The 21,756-nt window shown below is 59.7% G+C and overlaps 1 protein-coding gene across 3 annotated transcripts; it reads left to right on the top strand.

Moving 5' to 3' along the window:
- Positions 1–6,468: 6,468 nt before the first annotated feature.
- LOC308224654 (glycine receptor subunit alpha-4) lies at positions 6,469–15,300 on the top strand (the record flags this gene model as incomplete). 3 transcript variants are annotated; one of them, XM_080624807.1, is made up of 10 exons in its annotated part: positions 6,606–6,688; positions 9,232–9,365; positions 9,685–9,752; positions 10,398–10,621; positions 10,738–10,820; positions 10,977–11,117; positions 11,200–11,414; positions 11,692–11,841; positions 12,673–12,777; positions 15,013–15,300. In XM_080624807.1, 10 exons carry the CDS (start codon positions 6,606–6,608, stop codon positions 15,298–15,300), a joined length of 1,491 nt encoding a protein of 496 aa, XP_080480933.1. The 3 variants fall into 3 exon arrangements, with proteins under 3 accessions (XP_080480932.1, XP_080480933.1, XP_080480934.1); XM_080624806.1 differs by lacking the exons at positions 9,685–9,752; positions 12,673–12,777 and having other exon boundaries at positions 6,469–6,688; XM_080624808.1 differs by lacking the exons at positions 6,606–6,688; positions 12,673–12,777 and having other exon boundaries at positions 9,236–9,365.
- Positions 15,301–21,756: the final 6,456 nt, after the last annotated feature.

Raw genomic sequence — 21,756 nt, 5'->3', positions numbered from 1 at the left:
CCATCAGAGGGGCTGGATTCTTATTCCTTCTCCTCCCTGCTCGCTGCCTGATGCTGCAGATGTGTAACGCTTCCAAACTTGTCCCTTCTGGGGGTCTCCAGTGGGAACAAAAATAACCCCATCCAATTAGGCCGAGGCTGGCAGCTGCAGCTAATGCCACACAATGCTGCTGTGTGTTTTGCTCCTGGTGATTTCCTTCCACTCTTCCACTGTCACGTTTGGAGATGGCTGGGGCTGAGGGCAGGAGAGCCAGGAAGGCGAGAACAGCAAACAGAGCTCATCAAACCCTGTCAGCGCTCCCGCTGCAGCAGGGATGTGCATCGCCATGGCAACTGTGGCCAAGGATGCACAGAGCACAATGGGTACCCCAAAGTAGGGAGGAGACTGGGGGACCCTGTCCCCTGTCCTCTATCTGCCTTTGCTGATACAACACCCCTCAGCCAGGCACTGGCCACAGCATCAGTTCTGCACAGCACTCCTTCCCAGGACAGAAGAACCATGGAGGGGAGGGGGCTCGGGGAGGCAGAGGGGTCTTGCAGTGCCAAAGTCCAACAGATGTTCCCCAGAGTAACTGGAAATGCTGGAGGCAGCCAGAGCAGGGGTCAGGCCAGTTCTGTCCCACCAGGACTGCTCCCTGCAGTCCATAGCAGATCCCAACCGCATCCAATTGCCATCCTCACCAAGAAGGGACATTGGGAGCAAACATGGGAGCATCCTCAGCCAAGAAAGAGCTCTGCTCCAGTCCAAGCTTCCTTCTTCTAATTCCATTCCTGCTCCCCCAGCCTCAGGAGGGAACAAGCCCACACTGAGGTGTGCTCTGGGGACAAGGCAAGCAGCAAAGTGGTGACCCATAGGAAAAGAGGAGGGACACAAAGATGTCACACTGCAAGAGCAAAGCGCCCACTGAGGGTTGTGCAATCTTTGCAGTTGGCCCCAAGAGTCTCACCTGACACTTATCTAGATTAAATCTCTCCCTTCAGCTTGCCAAGGTCACGGGACCAGCTGGTAGCATTGCTCCAGCCTTCCCTCTGTCTGCAGCTCCCTCCACACTTGCTCTATCTGCAGATATGATCCTCGTAGGTTACCCAAAGCAGAGGAGCAGGAGGTACACGGTCTATAGCCCATGAATGGGTAAAGGCAAGTTAGGGCCATTTATACCATGTCTTCAGGCCAGGGTGGGAGTCCCCAGCTTGTACAGGATGGGGAGGAGTACATGAAATACTTCCTTGACAGCCTGCTCTATCAGAAATATGTCAGACGTGTGAGGATAACAGCCTGTTAGATGAGGGGCTGATTTCAAAGAACAAGGCTTGGACTCTTCTTGGATAGCTTTCAGGAGAGCAACATCTGAAACACCCCACAACCTGCGCCGAGGATGCCCAAGGGCTCCAGGATGCTGTGCAGGGCTCAGGCAGCCTTTGTGCAGACAACAACCAGCTCAACAGGGGGAAAGTCCTGTCATGGATGTAGACATGGGCACAGGGTCAGATCCTGCATTTCTCATTGCCTGGCTCTGAGTGATCCACTCGTGACAGCACGTCACAGAGCTGAGCTGCCCTGCATGGCAAGGAGGGTGGTGAAGGTGGATGGGGCTGGCCCAGCTGGATCCTGCCCTGCAGGGACTGCCTCCAACCCTGGGAGAGGGTTGCCAACCCTGTCCCTTCATGTGCCCCACACTCAGCTCCCCAGCAGCCCCCACACCCAGGAACAAGGTGAAGTCCCTCGATTTGATGATGCCTTATCCCCAGCCATACAAAAGGGCTGAGAGCACATCCCTCAGCACAGCCACAGCGATGGGCTGAGCTCCTCAGACCTTGCTGCCCCTTGTTAGGGCCCTGCTGTAGCATCTTGCCCCCAGGCTGGTCCCCAGATGGGCCATACACACCCTGAGAAGCACCCATAGAAGCTGTGTGACCCTCCAGGATCAGCAAAGGCCCCCGTGCTGGGCTGAAAACCAGCTCAGAGTGGTCACTAAGCTCCTCACATGGTATTTTGGAGACTTGTGGCTCAGTGGTTGCATGTCACAGCCTTGGAGAGTGGTGCTCAGTCACCTCGGAGCAGGAGGAGAGAAGAGGTGATCTCGGTGCCTGGCTGCTTGGGGTGCAGGAAGGGCCAGCCCCACAGCCAGCCCCATGGCCACTGGCAGGGCCACCCCAGCCTCACCCGTGGGCTGTCCTTGGCTGGTCCCACAGCACAGAGCATCCCTCCACGGCGGCTGCATGCATTGCCCGCCCCGTGCCGCACCAATGGCAGGGGTATTTTTAGCCTGGAAAAGCGCCACAATATCATAGAGTGACATTAGCTGGAGAGGGGACCAACGCCTCGGTTCACCTTGCAGTCTCCTCCAGGTCACCCTGCCTGGCTCGCTGAGGCACTGGGTCCCTGCCAGCACCGCCGCGTAAGCACCAAACATGCACTGGGCTCCCCAGTATCACCACGATCCCGTTCCCTCCTTCCATGCCATGGTGCCACCTTCCCCTAGGAACAGCCTCAAAAGTCCCCATGATCTTCCTGGGCCACTGAGGAGCCGTCCTGCCTGGTCCCACTGGTGACTACATCCAAGACCCTGTGCCCTGCTGAGACATAGGGGGATTAGGGCTCTCTGCCCATGCCCTGGTGCCAGCCAACCCAAGTCTCCCAACCAGAGCACCACTGCAGTTATTCACCCCTTAGCTTATTCACCATTATCACCTTATTCACCATTTATCACCCTGAGATGATTTCTGCTCCTGCTAGGGAAGGAAAGCACCCAGAGCCCATTATACAGCTTCTCCAGGGAAAGACAGGACCAGCACAACACTGGGGAACCAGATGAATGTGCCATTAGAAGAGAACGAAGCACCCAGTCTGGGCACATGTTGGGTGAGCAGGGAAGGCTGCAGGCTGGCAGCAGTGCACCATGGAGAATGTGTTGTCCATGGCATTAGTTTCACACCTGATTAAAGGCCTCACAATGTTTGCTTCGGGGGAGCCTGTCACCGTGTCCACCCCAGGGCTCTCCTCTCCTTGAACACAGGGAGGCTCCTATTTGTTTTGCTGCTTTCCTTAGTCACAGCAAAGAGATGGTGTCTGCTTTCCCTTCTTTCACTGCTCAGAGGATTAAAACATGGAAAGGGGAACTGGCATATCCCTAAACTGAAGGCGCAGAGGCCTTGAATCTTTCCCAAGGAACACTTTGCTCCCCAGTGCTCATTAAGCATTTAAGCAACCGGTACAGAGCAGAAGCGCAGAGCAGCCCTAGCACGCTGGCTGCAAAGCCCTCTGCACTCAGCGACCCTGTTTCACAACTTGACTCCTGCAAAAACATCCCAGTCCTAGGGTAAAAGGGAAAGGAGGATGTCCAGAGCCAACTGGGTTGGGTGGGAGCCTTAGGAGAGGGGACAGAAGGCAGGAGGGAATTAGATGGGGAACGGAGATGCCTGCTGTGTGGTGCTCTCTGATTAAAATAAGCAGTGTCAGAGAGCAGCTGCCTCTGCCCTGATGAATCTCAGAGCCATTATCCTGTCTTTGGTGGGTGAGATGCTGAGTGTGTGACACCTCCAAATCTGCCCCTAAGCTGCTATAAACCCATGCCCCAGCACCCCTCAATCCCTCTGAGCCCGCTGGAGGGGAGCTGGAGCAAGTTGCTTAAAGCCCACCACAAGTCTGTGTCCACCTGAAGCTTCTGCCCCTCCTGGTGCTGCAGGATCTCCTGCCTCCGGGGTGAAGAGCAAAGCATGTTCCTTCATTCGCTGCCTTCCCTTCAACCCACTCCCAACACAGACAGCGCAAAACTGATCTTACAGGCAAATGTCCACCCCGAAATGGAGCCCAAGCACCTCTCAACCTTTTCTCCAGGAAAAACCCAACCCTGTTTTCAAGAGACTGAATCATGCAGCCCTTCGGAATCGTGCTGTCTGCAAATGCACTACAGGGTTTATCAGGCAGGATTAAATATATACATGTGACAATGCAGGGGCTGAGCAGCAGAGAGGGGTCTGGATCCAGGCTGTGTGGACTGGCACAGCCCTCCTCCAGGCTCTGGATCCAGGCAGATTCGCAGCAGGTCAGAGTCCAGCCCCATGGGAACAGCTTGACAAGGGCTCAGAGACAGCAGAGAGAAAGGGAAAAAAGGTTATCACGCTTTCCTCCCTGCCTTAGCAACCCCAATCTCTGCTGCCTGCGCCACCTCTAGAAGTAGAGCCTGGCACTGTGATGGGGACAGCTTCTGGGCAGGGACAGGGGAGGGCAATGCCAGTTCCAGCCCTGGGCACTACACCCGGCTGCTGCCCACAGCCTGGTTGTAGTGTGCTTCTTGCAGCCTGGCACTGAATGCCAGCCTCCGGGAGCCTGTTCCTGCTGGCTGGAATCTTTGCTCTCTACAGAAAAACAACCTCACACTCCAATTTAAAGAACATGGGGAGAAACCTGTGCTTGTCACTCCCAAAAATCGCTTGTCCAGGATGCAGAACGGTGCCTGGGGCTCCCCTGGGCACAGCCAGGCTCTGCTTTTATAGCTCCTCTCCATCCCCCTGACCCTGCTGGCAACAAATCAGCACTGCCTTCGCCTTCCCGATGGGATGGATGCTCACCGCCTTCATTTTCTCTGAGCTTATTTCCAGTATGGCCTCACTCCTTGCCGCGCTGGCTGCCTGCAGAGCTGCAGGGCGGACAGGAGGGCTGCCCGTCAGGGAGCCACGCTGACGCATCAGCTCCACCGGCCTCCCCACGGGCCTCGTTAGCACAGCCCCAGTGCTCTGCTGACTGCAGCCAAGGCTTGTGGATGGTTATCTTGAGAGCCCGTGCTCGTGGCCACCTGCAGAACCAGCCCCATGGCCACTCCATCCATCCCCTTGGAGGATGCAGGCATGGATGCAGGCACGCCGTACAGGTGCCTCAGTTTCCCCAGCGGGCAGAGAGGATGCGGCTGGCTCCCCCCCTCCTGCGGTGTCAGGTCCGCTTAGCTCGAACAGCCTCTGGATGAGAAACTGTCACACAGCGTGCGCTGGCTCCACGCCCCACGGCTCCACATCCTGCCCTGCACCTCCCAGCACTGCAGCCCCATAATGGCAATGGTAATCAGAGGAGACTTGTCCCAGCTCCTGGTGCTAGGAGAGCTGATGAGTGGGGATGAGGGCTCCTGCACGCTGCCTCACAGCTGAGTGCTTGCTGCCTACAGCCCCTTGTCTTCTCCCCTGCCCTGGACAAGGTGCCCCAGGCTCGCCTTCACACAGCCAGCCCTCAGTCATGCTGCCTCTCCACAGCAAACTCAGCACGGAGCTCTGGAAATCATCCTCTGGCTTTCTGCCGAGGAGAAGTCAGTGCAGACCTGAGCCCCTCACTTGCCCTGGGGTTACCATGCTCTTCTGCTCCACTGAGATCCTCCTCTGTGGACCTCTGCAGCAATGGCTTTGTACGGCAGCTTCTGGCCATTACCAAACTGTAATTAATACAAACAAACGAGATGGGGCAGCCACAGAAGGGTGAACAGAAGTCTGCCGGAATCATTAATTCTGTGTTTTTCTCTTTTCTTAATACTATTCATTTCCTCACAAGTTAATCACAGATTGCCTTAGGACCAGAGGTGACTGCGGCTGGGCCAGATGGCCCCAGGGGATAGAGCAAAGGCAGCCAAGCAGCCCAGCCCTGCCTATGCTGCCCTGGTTAACAAGCAGCTCTCCTCCTTCTGCCTCAGTTTCTCGCTCCCTGGCAGCCACTGCAGCTTCCCACATCACACAGACACGACTGTCCATCTTGCCTTCTCCAAGGAGCTTACCTGCCCCTACCGAGGGTTGCCCATCCGCCGAGCCTCTGGGAAAAGCAACCAAGTGGTCCCAGCGTGGGGGCTGAGCCCCAGCCTGGCTGCGGGCCGGCCCTGAGCTGCGGCCCTGAAACGGGCACTGCCAGGCCGGGCAGAGGGAGAAAGGAGCCAGAGCCCGGCTCTTCCCCTCACACTCGGACGGGCAGTACCTCCGGAGCGTCCCTCTGTCCCGGCACAGCCCTCAATACAGCACATCGCTGGTCCTAGCACATTCCTTGCCCCCGGGAACATCGCTCAGCCTTTCACGTCTTCTGATCCCAGCACATCCTTGGTCCCCGGAGCATCCCTCAGCCCTGCACATCCCCTGATCCCAGCACAGCCATCAGCCCTTCCACATCCCTAACCCCCAGCGCATCCCTCGATCCCATCTCCTCGCCGCATCCCTGACCCCGGGCGCGCCCCTGCCCCTCGCACCTCCCTCCCTTCACAGCACCGCGACAGAGCGCCCCTCGCCGAGGAGCCCCAGGATCGGACGTGGGGCTCCCGGGCAGCCCCGACGGGGCGGCAGAGCTCCCCGAGCGCTGGGGAGGAGGCGGGCAGGGCGGAGAGGAGCCCCCCGCCGCCGCGCACCGCCTCCTCGCCGCCGCGGCGGGCGAGGCTCCGCCCGGCTCCCGGGGCCCGCAACCGTTCGGCACCCACCCTGCGGCGGGCTCCCGCTCGCCCGGACTATGAGGAGCGGGACCAGGCAGGGGGCGGCGGCAGCGGCAACGGCCCCGGTGCGGCGGGAGCGGGAGCGGGGGCGCCGCTGCCGCCGGCCGGGTCATGCCCGTGCGCCCGGGGCGGCGGGGCTGCGGGCTGCGGCGGGATGGGCGCGCTCCGGGCCGGCGCCCTCGCCTTCCTCCTCCTCCTCCTCCTCAGCTGCCTCCTGCCCCGGCGCGGCCCGCTCAGGTGAGCGCACGGCGCGGGGTCTCGGCTCTGCGCGTCCCGCGGGGTGTCCCCCACTCGCGGGCCGTGGGGCTGCGGTGACCGCCGCTCTCCGCTTCGCTCCCCGGGCACCCAGAACCTCACCCCCTCCCAGGGGAGCCACGTTTCCCCGCCGGGACCCGGGCATCATCCCCTCTCGGAGACAGCTCTCCTGCGGGACCCGGGCATCCCCTCCCAGTCCCCATAAACCCGATCCGGACCTCTCTTCAGGGTCTGCTTTCCGCAGCCAGAACCCTCCCAGCCCCAATCCGGACGTCCCCGCAGGCTGCCGAAGCTTCCCCACATCCCTGGGACCCTGACCAGTACCCCAGGGACCCACCAGACCTTCCCCCTCCAGCCCCGGCCAGGCTCTTCCTGTCCCCAGCAGCCCCTGCCCCGATGCTGGGTCCCTTCTGATCCCCCTGACCCCAGCCAAGCTGGGAACCTTTGCCACGGTGGGAGAAGGGGTGATTCCAGCCAGGTGACAGCCCAGGCAGCTCCTTCTCTATTACCGAAAAGCCCCTGTGATGCCCAGACCCTCTACCGGGTTAGGGTGTTTGGGTAGACTCAGGATAATCCCTGACCCATCCCCTGTGTCACCCAGGCCAGAGGATGCCCCACATCCCATGGGTGCAGGAACAACTCTTGGCTCACTTGGATGGAATATCCAAAGCTCTCAGGTCCCTTTTTCCCTCTCTGGCCACGTTGGGTGCTACCTGGGGCAAGGTGGGACGCAGGGGAGAAGGGGCCAGGTAGGGAGGGGTTGGGGGGCTGCAGCATCCCTGGGCTGAGCCCTTTCCCTGCCTCCATCCTCCCCCACTACCCAGACAGAACGGCTGGGGCAGCGAGGGGGAGAACCGCGGCATCTGTGGTGGGGAGGGGGAAACGGTATCAAAATGTCCTCGTTTCACGTGTGGGAGCTGCGTGTCTCGGGATGGCATTCTTAGGCGGATGTGAGTGTTTCCCCTCACTCCACAAGGTGCTGAGCTCCAGGGCCACGTTACTGACAGAGTCTCCTCGGCTAAAACTGAGGAGAGCCAGGACCCAGGGCTGTGCCCAGTGGCTGTGTGCCAGCATGGCCCTGCCAGCGACACCGCTGGAGGTGGCTGCACCGGGGTGTTCCTGCACCCCTGCAGTCCTCAAGGTGCGGGCATCGATGGGGCTGCAGCTCAGCTGAGCCTCCTCAAGGAGCCTTCCTCCCACATGCTTCAGGGGAGAGCCCTCATCCTCCTTTCCAACGGAGGAGGATAGGTTCACAGATGTGTGGCAGGCAGAGGTCTGACTTAACTCCTTGTTCCCCTGGCCTCTCACAGCCCTTCTCCCAAAGCTGCACCTTCCTAATGCAGCTCCTGGAGGGGGAATTTCTCCTGCCTTTTGCTCCTGGCCAGGACCAGCCTCAGGTGCTCCCCGCTGCCTATCTCCAATTAAGGGAAAACATGCCTGCCTGGATCATTTGGGCATGGTCCCTGTGGCCATTTCTGGCTGGCAAAGGATGCACATAAGCCCCTTCAGGATGAGCCCTGCTCCCCTGAGAGGAAGTAGGAAGAGGTGTGTTGCTAGGAACAAGGAGGTATGAAGAAGGACCCCAGTGGGTCCCAGCTCCTAGCATCATCCTCTTGCTTGAGATAATGGGGTTGTAGCTCCCAACAGGAGTAGGACCCACCTGGGCATGACCCTGGTGGGGTTATGAAGCAGTGTGCAGCAGCACCAGCAGCGTGCTCAAAGCTCCCTTTGTGTTCGAGGTCTCTGGCTAGTTCCTCTCCATCACAGCCACATGCCTGGCAATGTGGTGAGCGAGCGTCTCTCGCATTGTTTCTTGGAATGATCATTATAGACTGATAGAAGGAGAGAAGCTGGCAGGCTGAGATGTGTGCATGAAAACAGCCCCCCCCCCCCGGGTCAGTTTAAATAAGTCTCCATCATCTTTGGGAGCGCTGCATGGGAGAGATCGTGTCAGTTCCATACCATGGCTGGTGCAGAGGTAGGCTTTGCTGCTCCAGTCCTGCCACATCCTCTTGGCTCCTGGCAAGGTGTCACAGCCCAGCTGTGCCCCTGGGCACCTTCTCACTCATTCCAGGCCAGCCCATGGTTGTGTCCTCAGGCCCACCAAACAAGGAGTCCCTGCCAGGCAGGGTATGGATGTTTGCTCAGCAGCTCAAGCCAGGGCTGGTGATTGAACCCAGAGGGATCATCCACACTTTGCCCCTCCAGCACCGGCACAGAGCCCGGCTGCCGGGCACAAGGCCATTGCCTGCTGTGCCCTGTCCCCACCACAGCCCTGGAGCTGGGAGGAACCCATCCCCAAACACCCTGTCAGGGGACACAGCGGTCAGGGGGACAGGCAAAACATAGGCATGTGGCACTTAGGCTGTGGCAGAGAGGGGAGGACAGCGGGGGCAGGTCCTGGATCAGCACACTGATGGCACTGGAGTGGATGCTATGTGGGCACAGCTGCTTCCCTGGACGCTGGCACTGCAGGGTGCTGAGATGTTCCCGCCGGCAGCTCACCTGCCTCCTCTGCCCCGCAGGCTGGTCTCAGGGCGGGAGGAAATCAAAGCTGCTTCCCGAGGCTCACCCCAGCCCATGTCTCCCTCTGATTTCCTGGACAAGCTTATGGGACGAACGTCAGGGTATGATGCCCGGATTCGACCCAACTTCAAAGGTAAGGGGAGGACATGAGGCTTCCAAACCTGGCAGAGACCCACACTTATGGCTGCCCAAAACCAGGGAATGGGCAGGTGTTAGTAGGACCCTGACCCACATCCCTCCATCCCAACACCCTCCCTGTGTGCAATCCCAGTGCCCTGCATGTGCCCGCTGTGCCTGGGTATAGTTGGGTCCACACCAACACCCCATGGGGGGCCCTCAGCAGGGAGGGGATGCTCGTGTGCATCCATGCACACGGTGCATGCAGGAGAGGGTACTCTGCCCTGCACGTCTCCATGGCCAGCAGCAAGAGGAGGCTTTACTCTGTTTTTCAGGTCCGCCCGTTAACGTGACCTGCAACATCTTCATCAACAGCTTTGGCTCCGTCACTGAGACCACCATGGTGAGGGTTTTGCTGGCAAAAGGGGGCTCCTATTTTGGGGCTTGGCAGCGATTCTGACAGGGGATGCTCAGGTTCCAGTGGCCAAGCCTGTGGCTGTGTTTACAGGGGTCCTGCGAGCGCTGGCACCACAGTGGGGACACAACAAATGGTTGTGGCTTTTCCAGGATCACTTAACCAGAGCTGGGCTCTGTGGGCCTCATTCCTGTGCCTGAGCTGGGTCACAGTGTGGCAGGCTCAGCAGGTGCCATACAACACAAGCGAGCTCTGTGTCCCCACCATCCCCTGCCTCCCCGTGTGCATGAGGAAGCCCCAGGGCTAGAAATTCCCTGGCTGTGCTGCTGCCAAGCTTTAATACCATAAACTGTCACATCAGCCCCCTGCAGAGCCCTGCAACAAACACTGCAGGCAGCAGCAGCTGGTCCTCCTCCTCCTCCCAGCCGCTGTGGCTTTAATGTCCCCTGGCTGCCAACAGCATGGGAAGGCTCCTGAGCTGCCCCTGCCCTGCCGTGGTTAGTGCCAGGCAGGCAGCTCCTGCAGGGCTGAGGCCCTTCCACCTCCTTCTCCATCCCATCTTCCCATTCCATCTCCTCTTCCTCCTCGGGCCCTATGAGGTGTTCCCAGCTGACATGGTGCCCCCTGCCCCAGGACTACCGGGTGAACGTGTTCCTGCGGCAGCAGTGGAATGACCCCCGCCTGGCTTACCGCGAGTACCCCGATGACTCCCTGGACCTCGACCCCTCCATGCTCGACTCCATCTGGAAGCCAGACTTGTTCTTCGCCAACGAGAAAGGGGCCAATTTCCACGAGGTCACCACCGACAACAAGCTGCTGCGCATCTTCAAGAACGGCAACGTGCTCTACAGCATCAGGTAGAGCCCTGCTCCTCTGGTGTGATGCCTGGGCAGGGAGGTGAAGCTTTCCTTTTGCTCCCCCTGCCAACTGTCCCAGCACCCAGCAACCTCCTCATTTTCTCTGCCTCCTCCAGGCTGACTCTGATCCTGTCCTGCCCCATGGACCTCAAGAATTTTCCCATGGACATCCAGACATGCACCATGCAGCTGGAGAGCTGTGAGTACCTGGGGGAGTCAAGCTTTGCTTTGTCCCCTCCGTCCCCTCCCATCCCATCCATCTGAGGGAGGTGAGCAGGAAGGAATGGTCATTCAAGGTGGGGATGAACAGCGTGCATGTTCCACCTTGTCCCATGTCTCCTTCCATCCCTTGCAGTCGGCTACACCATGAATGACCTCATCTTCAAGTGGCTGGAGGAGCAGGAGGCCGTGCAGGTGGCAGAGGGCTTGACACTCCCGCAGTTTATCCTCAGGGATGAGAAGGACCTGGGCTATTGCACCAAGTACTACAACACAGGTAGGAGACATCAGGGACCTGCTACCACCCTCTCACTGTGCCCCAAGGGTCCCTCTCACCCATCAGGCTGCCATTCCTATAGGCAAGTTCACCTGCATCGAGGTGAAGTTCCACCTGGAGAGACAGATGGGTTACTACCTGATCCAGATGTACATCCCCAGCCTGCTCATCGTCATCCTCTCCTGGGTCTCCTTTTGGATCAACATAGATGCGGCACCGGCCCGGGTGGGCTTGGGCATCACCACCGTGCTCACCATGACCACACAAAGCGCTGGCTCCCGTGCCTCCCTGCCCAAGGTCAGTGCCAGCTCCATGCCAGGCTCTTGTGCTGCAGCCTGACCAGGGAACGTGGGCTACCCACAGTGTCCCAAGGGCAGCATTCCCTTGGGGATGGCTGGCTCCATAGCCTTGCCAGCTATGGAGTGAGCAGGAATATGGTGCTGCTCGGCTGGGCAAGGTCTGACCCATGTGTCCTACCTAAGAGGGACTCTGTGCCCCTTGCAGTGGGGTGAAGTGGGGAGGGACAAACGAGGCAGGGGGCAGCAGGTCCCTGAGCCCCATCACATCCTCACAGGTCTCCTATGTGAAGGCTATTGACATCTGGATGGCCATTTGCCTGCTCTTTGTCTTCGCTGCCCTGTTGGAGTACGCAGCTGTCAACTTTGTCTCTCGCCAGCACAAGGAGTTCATGCGCCTGCGCAGGCGCCAGCGGCGGCAGAGAATGGTGAGTCCTTCCCATCATGGATGTCTGCCCATCCTCAGCCACCAAGGGGACAGCCTGGGGCTGCAGGGACAGTTTAGCACCAGGACAGGGCTGCGTCCCACGGCCCAGGGCTTGCAGCCAGCCCCTCCGGCACCACAGGGACCCAGGGGCATCGCAGTGCTTCTGCCTGCCTGAGCAGCACAGTGCAGAGCACCCATGGGTGCCCCACACAAACACACCCATGGTGCCATCCTCCTCCTGCCAGCACATCCTCAGGTTCTGCTTCTCTAAAACAGCAGAACAATAAGCAGCAAGGATGGGTGAAACAGCCTTTCCCCATACCTGCAGCATCAAAGCTGAGCTCCTCACTGTGCCGCAGCCGTGCCAGGGGCTCACGGCTGCATCAGGGTGATGAAGCACCAATGGGACCTGGCGGCACCCAGGGACAGGGTCTGAGCTGCAGAAGGGAACACAGCAGGGCCTGGAGAGGAAGCGTTCCATGCTGCAGGACAGCCCTCTCCTTCATCAGCCCATCAGGGGAAGACACTTGGCTTCCCCACTCTCATTTTCTTGCCATATCCACACCATGAGGCACCAGGCCTCCATGGAAAACACGAGTACACACACACACAGACCACACAGGCTCGCAGCATCCTGTGCAGCCAAACCCCTTCAGCACATGCTGAAGATGGATCCCGGTGTCTGGAGGGGCTTTTCCCTGACACATAGAGCCCACATCTCCTCTCCCATCCCCATCCCGGCGCCCTGAGCCCCTGTCCCCGGGGCTGGGGCAGAGCCGCGGGTCACCCGTTGTCCTGTTTCTGTTTGGTGCTCCCTGTGGGATGCCAAAAGGTCCTGAGCAGCGGGACGGGCAGCCTGGAGTCCCTGCGGCAGCCGAGCGGCCGGCACGGCGGCGAGCACACCTACGCGACGCTCTCGCAGATCTCCAGCTCCCGGGTAAAGCACGAGCCTCCGGCAGCACCCCGCAGGGCAGAGCACCCCCAGCCAGCATCACCCCCCTTACCCAAAGCAGCTCCCCGCAGGAGCCGGTCCCAGCGGCATGGAGGAAGCAGGGCAGTGATTTATTTGCAGAGCCCATAGGATGGAGCTGCTGCTCCCTGGGCTGAAAACAGGTTTGAGAGAGTGATGGGAATGGAGCAGATTTCTGCAGACACCCCCATGCTGGGCCTCAGTTTGCCCTTCCATAAAGCAGGAGCAGCACAGCTCCCTTTGCCGACGGGCAACTGATGTTGGGGCAGTCCGACGGCTGCTCCTGGGCTGTGCTCATCTCTAGCAGAGTGAGGGCTCTGCCTGACCTGGCACAGGCAGGTTTGTGGCACTTGGCTGCCCCAAGCCTCCTCTCCACCACCAATAGCCCTTGGATGTCATGAGAGGCTTCCCAGCTCTCCATAGCATGCTCCCTTACTCCCTGCCTTTGACAGCCCCTGAGCATGGCTACCAGAGATGAGCACCCACCAGCCAGGGCAGGGAAGTGGGGAGCTCTGCTGAGCCCAGGAACCATGTGCTGGCTTAAACCAGACCAAAGCGCAGCTGCCCTGGGGTGTAGCATCCCAGGGATGCACCAGGAGCATCCAAGGATGCTGCACAGACCCCACAAAGCTGAGCCAAGGAAGCTCCATGCACCCAGCCCCAGTAAGCACCGTGGGGCTGCCCCAGCCCAGGGGGGACCCATGTGGGAGAAGCAGCACTCCCAGCCTGGATCTCCTCCCCCGGATGCCCTGGCGGGCCCTGCTGTCTGTCTGTGCTGAGGGAATAGCTGCAGCCTCCCCACCGCGTTCCCCAGGGTGCCTGCAAGCTCTTAGCCTGGGGCAGGGGAATAAAACCCTGCTGCAAATGCGCGCTAATCTCAGCAATTTGAGCTGGTGCTGCTCTTCCCACCGAGAGATCTTGCTTAGCTGGTGGATTGCGGAGTCAAATAAAGATGCCAGAGAGCACGCTCTCCGCATGACATCTCCCTTCCCGGCTGAGCGCCTGTGCGGGCTGAGCGCAGCGAGGAGGCTCAGTGCCGCTCCGGATGGCATCGGGAATCCAGCACTAGGGCTGTGCATGGCCAAGGCATGAGGCACGGAGCCAGCCTGCAGCACTCCCTGGGGGAAGGGACCCACCGCAGCCACATACGGCACCAGTAGGGCGGGGGGGATGAGACACAGACCAAATGAGTGCCTCGGGGGCTCGGCGAGAAGCCAGACATGGAGGCTTGTACGTGCTGATCCCTTGCCTAATCTTTGCACACACAGCTTCCCCCGAGGGTAAACGAGTGTGATGAGGCAAGAGGCTGTCAGCGGGGAGGAGGGTGGCTGGTACCCGAGGGGCTGCGAGGGCAGCAGGGCTGTGCTGTGACTGATGGCAATGGGCTATGGCCCACGGGTGAGGGCGGGCACCCGGCTCTCATGGCACTCTTGGAGGCTTGATCATGAGCATGTAGCCCCGTGGGCATGCTGTCCTCCCTGCAGCACCCACCAGCATAGAGCAGGGATGGGGTGAGCAATAGCAGACAGAGCAGCAAGGAGTCCAGTTTTCTCATCCTTCCTCTTCTGCTGCACCGGGCAGCTCCTGCCGAGCTCCTGCAGGGAGAAACAGGTTCTGGGCCCTTGGAGTGACTGGGGGGCCCTGCAAGCCCTGATGGCAGCCAGGCTCCTGCATCCCTGCCCAGCTCTGTCCCAGCTAGCTGCCTGCCTCCTCCTATTCACCGGCACAGGCACGCTTGCACCTTGCTGTCACAGCAGTGCCCGCACCCCCAAGCTCCCAGCACCCCAATGCACTCTGTACTCCTATGCCCTGCACCCCCATGTATCCAAACCACCCCTTCCAGTTTACCTCTGTCCCTTGAGCTGCCGGAGAGCCGGGCTTCCCAGGGCATCTAGCCAGGGCTGGGAGGAAGCTGGGGGGATCAATGTGGCTGCCAGGGTTGGGGTTACCCTTGAATGCACCCTTAAAACCTGTGTCAGATGAGCAGCACGCACACTGCTGCCTGCCTCTGCCTGCAGCCTGCTGGCCCCATGCTTTCAGACATCCCTGTTCAGTTCAGGATGCCTGAAAAAGCACCTAACCTCGTGCGGGCACTTCCATGATTGTATTGCCCAGTGGGTGGGTGCATAGGACGTGCAGCCACAAGCTCCTGCTCACCCTGCAGCATCAGCCCCACAGGGTAACAGCCTTTCCCTTCGCCAGGAGGAAGAGCTTGTCCGTGAGAGCCGCTTTTACTTGCGTGGCTATGGGCTGAGCCACTGCCTGCAGCCGAAGGATGGGGCTGGGGAGGGCCCCGGCATCTACAGCCCCCCCCCAGCCGGGATGCTGCTGCGAGAAGGGGAGAGCCTCCACCGGCGCTACATCGACCGAGCCAAGCGCATCGACACCATCTCCAGAGCTGTCTTCCCCTTCACCTTCCTGGTCTTCAATATCTTCTACTGGGTCGTCTACAAAGTGCTGCGCTCAGAGGACATCCACTCCGCACCCTGAGGGCTGGAAAAGCAGGACTGCCTCTCTGTCTGCCCTCTCAGTGTGCATGGGTGCCACGAGCTCAGCCGGAACTATGTTTCCCTCTGTCCTGGAGCAGCAGCACAGCCAGGCTGGGCCTCAGAGCCTGGACATATGGCAGCCCACATGTCCCTTTGGATACTGGGGCACTGAGGAGGTGGGGACAGCAACTCCCCGTTGGAAAGAGGGGCCCCTCCTGCCTCCTGCATGGCATCAACTCTGGGCACCCAGGCATGCTGTGCTACTGGGGAGCCTCAGGTACCAGGGATGCTGTGCTGCGGGGGAGCCTCATGTACCCAGGGATGCTGTGCTACTGGGGGAGCCTCAGGTACCCAGGGATGCTGTGCTGCTCGGGAGCCTGAGGTACCCAGGGATGCTGTGCTGCTATGGTACAGGGGAGCTCCTGGTACTTTGGAATGCTGCACAGCTGGTGGCCAGCAAACACCACCTTCCAATCAAACACCCTCCACCTCTTCCATGTCAGGCTGCTGCTTCTCCAGGCTGCATCACTGATCCATGGGCCACGAGCAGCCAGATGAGAAGCTGCAGTTCTCTATGGGTTGCAGAAAAAAGCAAGCAGCACCCCTGCCTGCACCCAGACTGTGTGTGGTGCTGGCTATGGCCCCATAGCCCCCAGCCCATCAACAGACAGGCCTCCAGCCAGCTCCAGCACACAGCAATGCAGTGGGTCAGGGATGCTTCCTTCCCAGCACAGCCCAGGGCTGCCCATGGTGCCCATGGCTGTGGCAGGGCTGTGGCAGGGACACTGAGCAGGAGGCTGTTTCTGCTGGGAAAACACCAGCCGTGGGGCAGCAGTAGGGGAGCCCGAGTTCTTGCTGATGGTGAAGGGGCACAGACGGCCATTGCAGCTGCTGATGGGTATCACTTGGCACCAGAGAGCTGGCACTGCACTGCCTGCAGGGTAGGGCCCACGGCCCCTCTGATGGTGGGATGAAAGTAACGGGGGTAGCTGGAGCAGTGCCTCTGGAGGCATAGTGAGTGATGGCATCCCCAGACCGCTGCATTCCTGCAGCCCCACGGTGCCAGCAGAGAGCCCAAGGTGAAAACCGCCCCATTCCCCTGCTTCCTCCACACACTGGTGCTCAGGTGCAGCATTTCCTGGGCAGGTTCACCCCTGCTGCTCCTCCACTGGAGAGGAGAGCATCTGAAACCTCGACAGGACAAGCTCAGCAAGGCTGCCAGCCCTCCAGACCTGGATATCCTCCATGCTTAGCAGGAAATAAAAGCAGTAGGTGATGTTTATGTAGGTCCTACAGAGAGAAATGTGTTGATGCTCTCCTTTGCCCCTGCTCACAGCCAGCCTGGGCAGACCTGCATCCCGCGGGGCAGGGTCTGTCCCTCCGCGGCCCCAAGTGCAGGAGAGAGCCCAGGGTCTTGCAGGCAGGTCAGCATGGAAATGGGATTCACCTTTTTCCTTGGAGGCTGTACCATGGCATGGCAAGGGCCCCGGTGACCTACCTGTGATGGCAAAAGGGACCCTGTGGGGCAGAGGGACATGGGTAGGAGGCCAGCACTGCTTGCAGAAGGCAGACCCGAACAGAAACCCCCACCAATGGCCATTAGGGACCCTGCTCCTCGGGCAGGCATCACCCTCTCCCCACATGACTTCGGGGAGCAAAGGCTCCCTCTCTCACCCCCCTCAACCCCTCAGTCTCAGCTGCATGCACCCATTTCACAGACAGGGCAAGCAGAGGAGAACCAGCCCAGGCCATGCCCAGGACCCACCAGGATGGGCTGAGCCAGCTCCATCCATCCCATTGCCACCGCTGTGCATGCCGTCCCCATCATGGGGGTCACCGTGGGGTTGCACTGTGTGTCCGGGCCAGGCTTTCGAGCCTTGGTTTTGGGGAGAGGCCCCATTTGGAGGTGGAGAAAGGGGTGCACCCCCTGTCCTTGGCTCACCCAGCCCCGGCCCCCGAGGCAGTGCTGAGCAGAGAGGTGCCAGCGGGCACCCAGCACCTGCAAGCACTGGCAGCCCAGCCACCCTCCAGCAGCGGTGGGTTTTTAAACAGCATCAACCTTCCTACATACATACATGAACAAATAAAGCCTTTCTGGGATTTTCAGTGGTGTGCTGGGGGGTTGTGTCTGCCAAGGACCCTGCGGCCAGCTCCAGCATCCCTCACGTGGGGGGGATGTGGGGATGAAGGCACAACAGCCCTGTGGGGACAGCCCTGCAGTTACACCCAGATATCGTTACACTCAGCTATCCTCACCTCCATACGTGACCTTTCTGACATGGCTGGTGGTGACCGTCAGGTTTTATCTCACACAGAGGTGGGCAGGAGCCCCCCGTGAGTTCCTACCCCCAAACCCCATCGCTTCACCCTCCAGCTCCAGCTCTGTGGGGTGCTTCCGCAGCTCTTTCCACCCTGACCAGGGGACAGGACCCACGATGGGGCAGGTGTGGGGCTGGAAGGGGGGCTCCAGCTGCGCACTGGAGCTCAGACACCCGGACATGGCTGAGCACCCCAAGGGGTGAACCTCCCTGCACGGCCCCTTGGTGCCAGCCCGCTGGGCAGGCGCCAGCCTTACAGCGCTGCCAGCTGTGCCGGGGGGCTTACGCCAGCCCCACAGTGCCCCCAGTGCCACCCGGGGCCGGCGCTGTTGTCCCCGGCTGGCGCAGGGGCAGGCAGAGCCCGCAGCTGAGGGCTGCGCACCCAAGCAAGCATCAATCTCCCTCTGTCCTCCCAGCCAAGTGTCACAGACCGGCTCTGTTGGTGCCTCGCAGCCCTGTCACCCGCCTGGGCTCTGCTGTGGCAGGGAGGAGAGAAAGCAAGGTGCACCCATGGTGGTGTTCTCTAAATGGGACAAACCAAACCCCCCCCCCGGGAGGTCTTGGTGCTGCACCCACCCCAAACATCGAGAGGATGCAGCTGAGAGGACCGGCGTGGTGTGCCCAGTTTCTGCACTCTCTGCTCATCTTTCTCTTCCTCACCAAACAGGTCAGGGCACCCTGCGTCTGTTTGAAGATAAATGCTGGGGTCTGCCCTAAGCCGCCTGGCTCTGGGAATTGGCACCTCCTGGGAAATGGAAGTGGCAGAACACCCTTTTCCTAAGATAAAGCCCCTGGGTAGGGCTGTCAGTGCCCTCCAGCACACAGCTCCAGCAGATCCCTGCAGACAGCAGCCGTGCCCAGGCTGGACGTGCTGAGCCCCAAGCCCTCCTGCAGGTCACAGCAAGGCCAGGGGCCAACTCAGGTTGTTCTGCTCCCTGCCTTTGGATGGATTTGGCTTTCCATTTCTTGCCTGAGGCTGTGCACTGGGGGACACATCCCAGCCACCATGGGAAGCAGCTGTGGGCATGGGACCAACAGCCATGACCAGGTTAATGACTGGTTGATGCAGTAGATAGATGGTTGTAGTAGATTGATGGTTGATAGAAGTTGATGGAGTTACAGCAGGGTAACAGGACTTCCAGACAGTAAAATGAGCATCATCGGCACTGGCAGCTTCCTGACAGCAGCATGCCCAGTGCTGGGTGGCCACAGGCACACACAGGTTTGGGCAGCATGGCCCCTCATCAGCCCCAAGGGCTCCTGGGGTACCTGAATGGGACCAAGGAGTCATAGAATGATTTGGGTTGGAAGGGACCTTAAAGCTCATCCAGCTCCAACCCTGCCGCGGGCAGGGACACCTTCCACCAGAGCAGGCTGCTCCAAGCCCTGTCCAACCTGGCCTTGAACACTGATGCCAGCCAGGCTTCCCTGCCAACCACGGAGGGTCTGATCCTGCTGGAGCCGAGCTCTGCTGCTGTGCTTGGAGGCACTGCAGTGCCAAACCTTTCCCCTCCCTCAGCAGGGGCTCCGACCCTCTCCACAAACCACTCTGTCCATATGGACTGATGCTCGCTGATGCTGTGTGGGACAGCAGGTTTGGAGCCCAGCGAGTTCACTGCAGCAAGAAGAGGCAGCAGGTTACCAGGGCTCTGAGTGCTGCGCGCCCTTCACACACTGCCCAGGTTTGGGTTTTCTAAAAGCAAACACCACACTTCAAAGTCAGCAACGAGTCCTGAGCGAGCCAGGGACAGTGAGGAGCAATTGAAGCACCGGTAGCTGCACTGGCAGCGTGTGCTGCTGCGAGCCGGTCATGCCACAGTGCATGGGGCCCTCATAGGACCTCAGAGCCGCTGTGGGGCAGGATCTACCCATCACAGGGAAGGGCCAGGTGTGTGGGGCACTCACACAGTGTGGCTGTGCCGGACCCCCAGCTCTCAGCACAGCTTTGCCAGTGCTGTCCCCCGAGCAGAGGAGCCTCAGGAGCCAAAGGGCACTTTGCCTCAGCACAGCCCTGCCGCCTAAGCTGGAGCATCACCACAGCTCATCACCTCCACCGGCCCAGAGGGGCTTCACCAGCGCTCTGCTAAACCCCACAGCCACATCCACACCCCTGGCATCGCTCTGGGACCAGCGGGCACATACACAGGCCATGGGGCACCCCATGTGCTCCCCAAACCAAGGGGTGTTTGTGGGACAGGTACCCCCTTGGGCAGGCAGGACCCCTGGGAAGGGGCAGTGAGGGAAGGCTGGATCATGGAAACCAGCAGGGATCAGCCCTGCAGTGCTCCTAAACTCTGGGATATGGGAATATGGGATAACTGCATGGCTCTGGGCTGTGGTTTTACACAAGAGAAAACAAAGTGATGAGGTTTTCCAGCCCCAAAGTGGCTTGTTTTGGCCGACTCTGAGAAGCCTCTGCGCTTCAGCCCCTCAAGGGGCAGGGGGAGAACCCCAGCGCTGAAACAAGGAGCAATTATCAAACCACGGGCTCTGAAGAGCTTTTGTTCCCTGGCTGCTGCAGCGCAGGGATCGGAGGGCATCTAGCGTGATGCCTCCATGGCCTCACACACCAGCGGCACCCAGAGGCCAAAGCTGTGGCAGCCCCGGCCCTGCAGCGGCCGCATCCTGCTCCCATCTTCCTGCTGTGGCAGGAACCACGGTGAGAGCTCCAGCAGGGCTGCAGGGGCTGATCCAGCCCTGGGGAAGATGCACGGGGTGAAGAATCAGCTCCTTTCCCATTTCCCATTGCTCTCACTGCTGCCCTGGCAGTGAGAGCCTTCATGCCCCCAACAGGCCACGCATGCTGCTGCTGCTGTGTGAATCCTACAAACACAAGAATTAAATCTGGGGCTCATCCCAGAAACGCCGATGGGGATGCAGGTGCCCCTTACAGCTTCCTGAGTCCTGCTGACACCAGCACTGCCCAGTCCCAGAGGTTCACATCTCAGCTCCCCATCAAGCTGACTGTACTGGCGCAAACAGGGCAATGCCCAGTTACTATGATTTGTGTGAAGAGAGACCACAGTCTTTGAGTGCAAAGTTCTGCATGGGCACAGGCACCCCAGGCAGATGTGCTGGATCCTGCCCCGCAGGGATCCCACAAGCAGGCAGAGAAGCAGCAAACAACCTGGCCATACCCATACCCCATGCATCAGCCTCTTGCCAGTACTGGATCGCTTCACTCTGACCCTTGGATCCCTGCAAGAGGAGAGCCAAGCTCTGCAGAGACCCCATTCTCCTTCATTACGTCCCAACCTACAGCACCATAAACCACCCTGAGCTCATGGCAGAGACCCCTCCAGCCTCTCAGTGCAGCTGGAGCACTGGAGAGCCCTGTGCTCAAACACCTCCCGCAGCCAGGCTGCAAGGTGCTGCCTGCAGAAACACTGTGACACCAAAGCCTTCCTCCTCCACTGGTGCTGGACAAGCTGCCACGGTCAGGAGTGGGAGTGCTCAAGGTAAAAGGCAAAGCAAGGAAGATGAACCCAGCAGTGTGTCTCAGAGGGGTGAAGGCAGACTGGGGGCAGCAGTGCCTACCACGCACATTGAGAAGAGACAGTTTATATCTTTATTATATACACATTCATGATAATTCCACGGAATGCCCACCCAATACTTGTTACCTGCTGCATATGGTAATTTGGGAAGGTAAGACTGTGGTGCAGGCACTGTGAATTTTGAGGAGTGGTCTCTGAAGGTCATAGGTGGTCGTTTGGGGAGAAATACCCCCGCTCATTGTATCCTTTGATGGAAATGCATTAGTTAAGGACACTGGGATGCGTGTTTAGTCCTGCCAATTAACTACACGTTCTCACTTGGTCTAATTTACAACCTGGAGAGGCTCCCCCAGTTGTTTTCTTTTGCAGCCATTTACCAATTTCTCAGTCCAAGTCGATATTCAATGAAATACGAATATAATTCGGTACCAATTATACAGTGAAACACGGATTTAACTCAGCATCGCCGCACTGTGCCAACCACCGGACAAGCACTTCACCTCCCTCATGTGACCGCCAATCCACATGACTCCGGGGTAGGGGGCGGGCCGCTGTGCGCCTCTCTCCCCCGTGATTGGCGGAATGGCGGCGCGCGCCGCAGGGCGATTGGCTGGCGGGACGGCACGTCACTGCTGTGGCGAT

Source organism: Psittacula echo (assembly GCF_963264785.1).
Source record: "Psittacula echo genome assembly, chromosome: 8".
In the NCBI taxonomy this organism is placed as follows: Eukaryota; Metazoa; Chordata; class Aves; order Psittaciformes; family Psittacidae; genus Psittacula; species Psittacula echo.
Note: the sequence above shows the minus strand (reverse complement) of the source record. Positions and strands in the feature narration are given on the sequence as shown.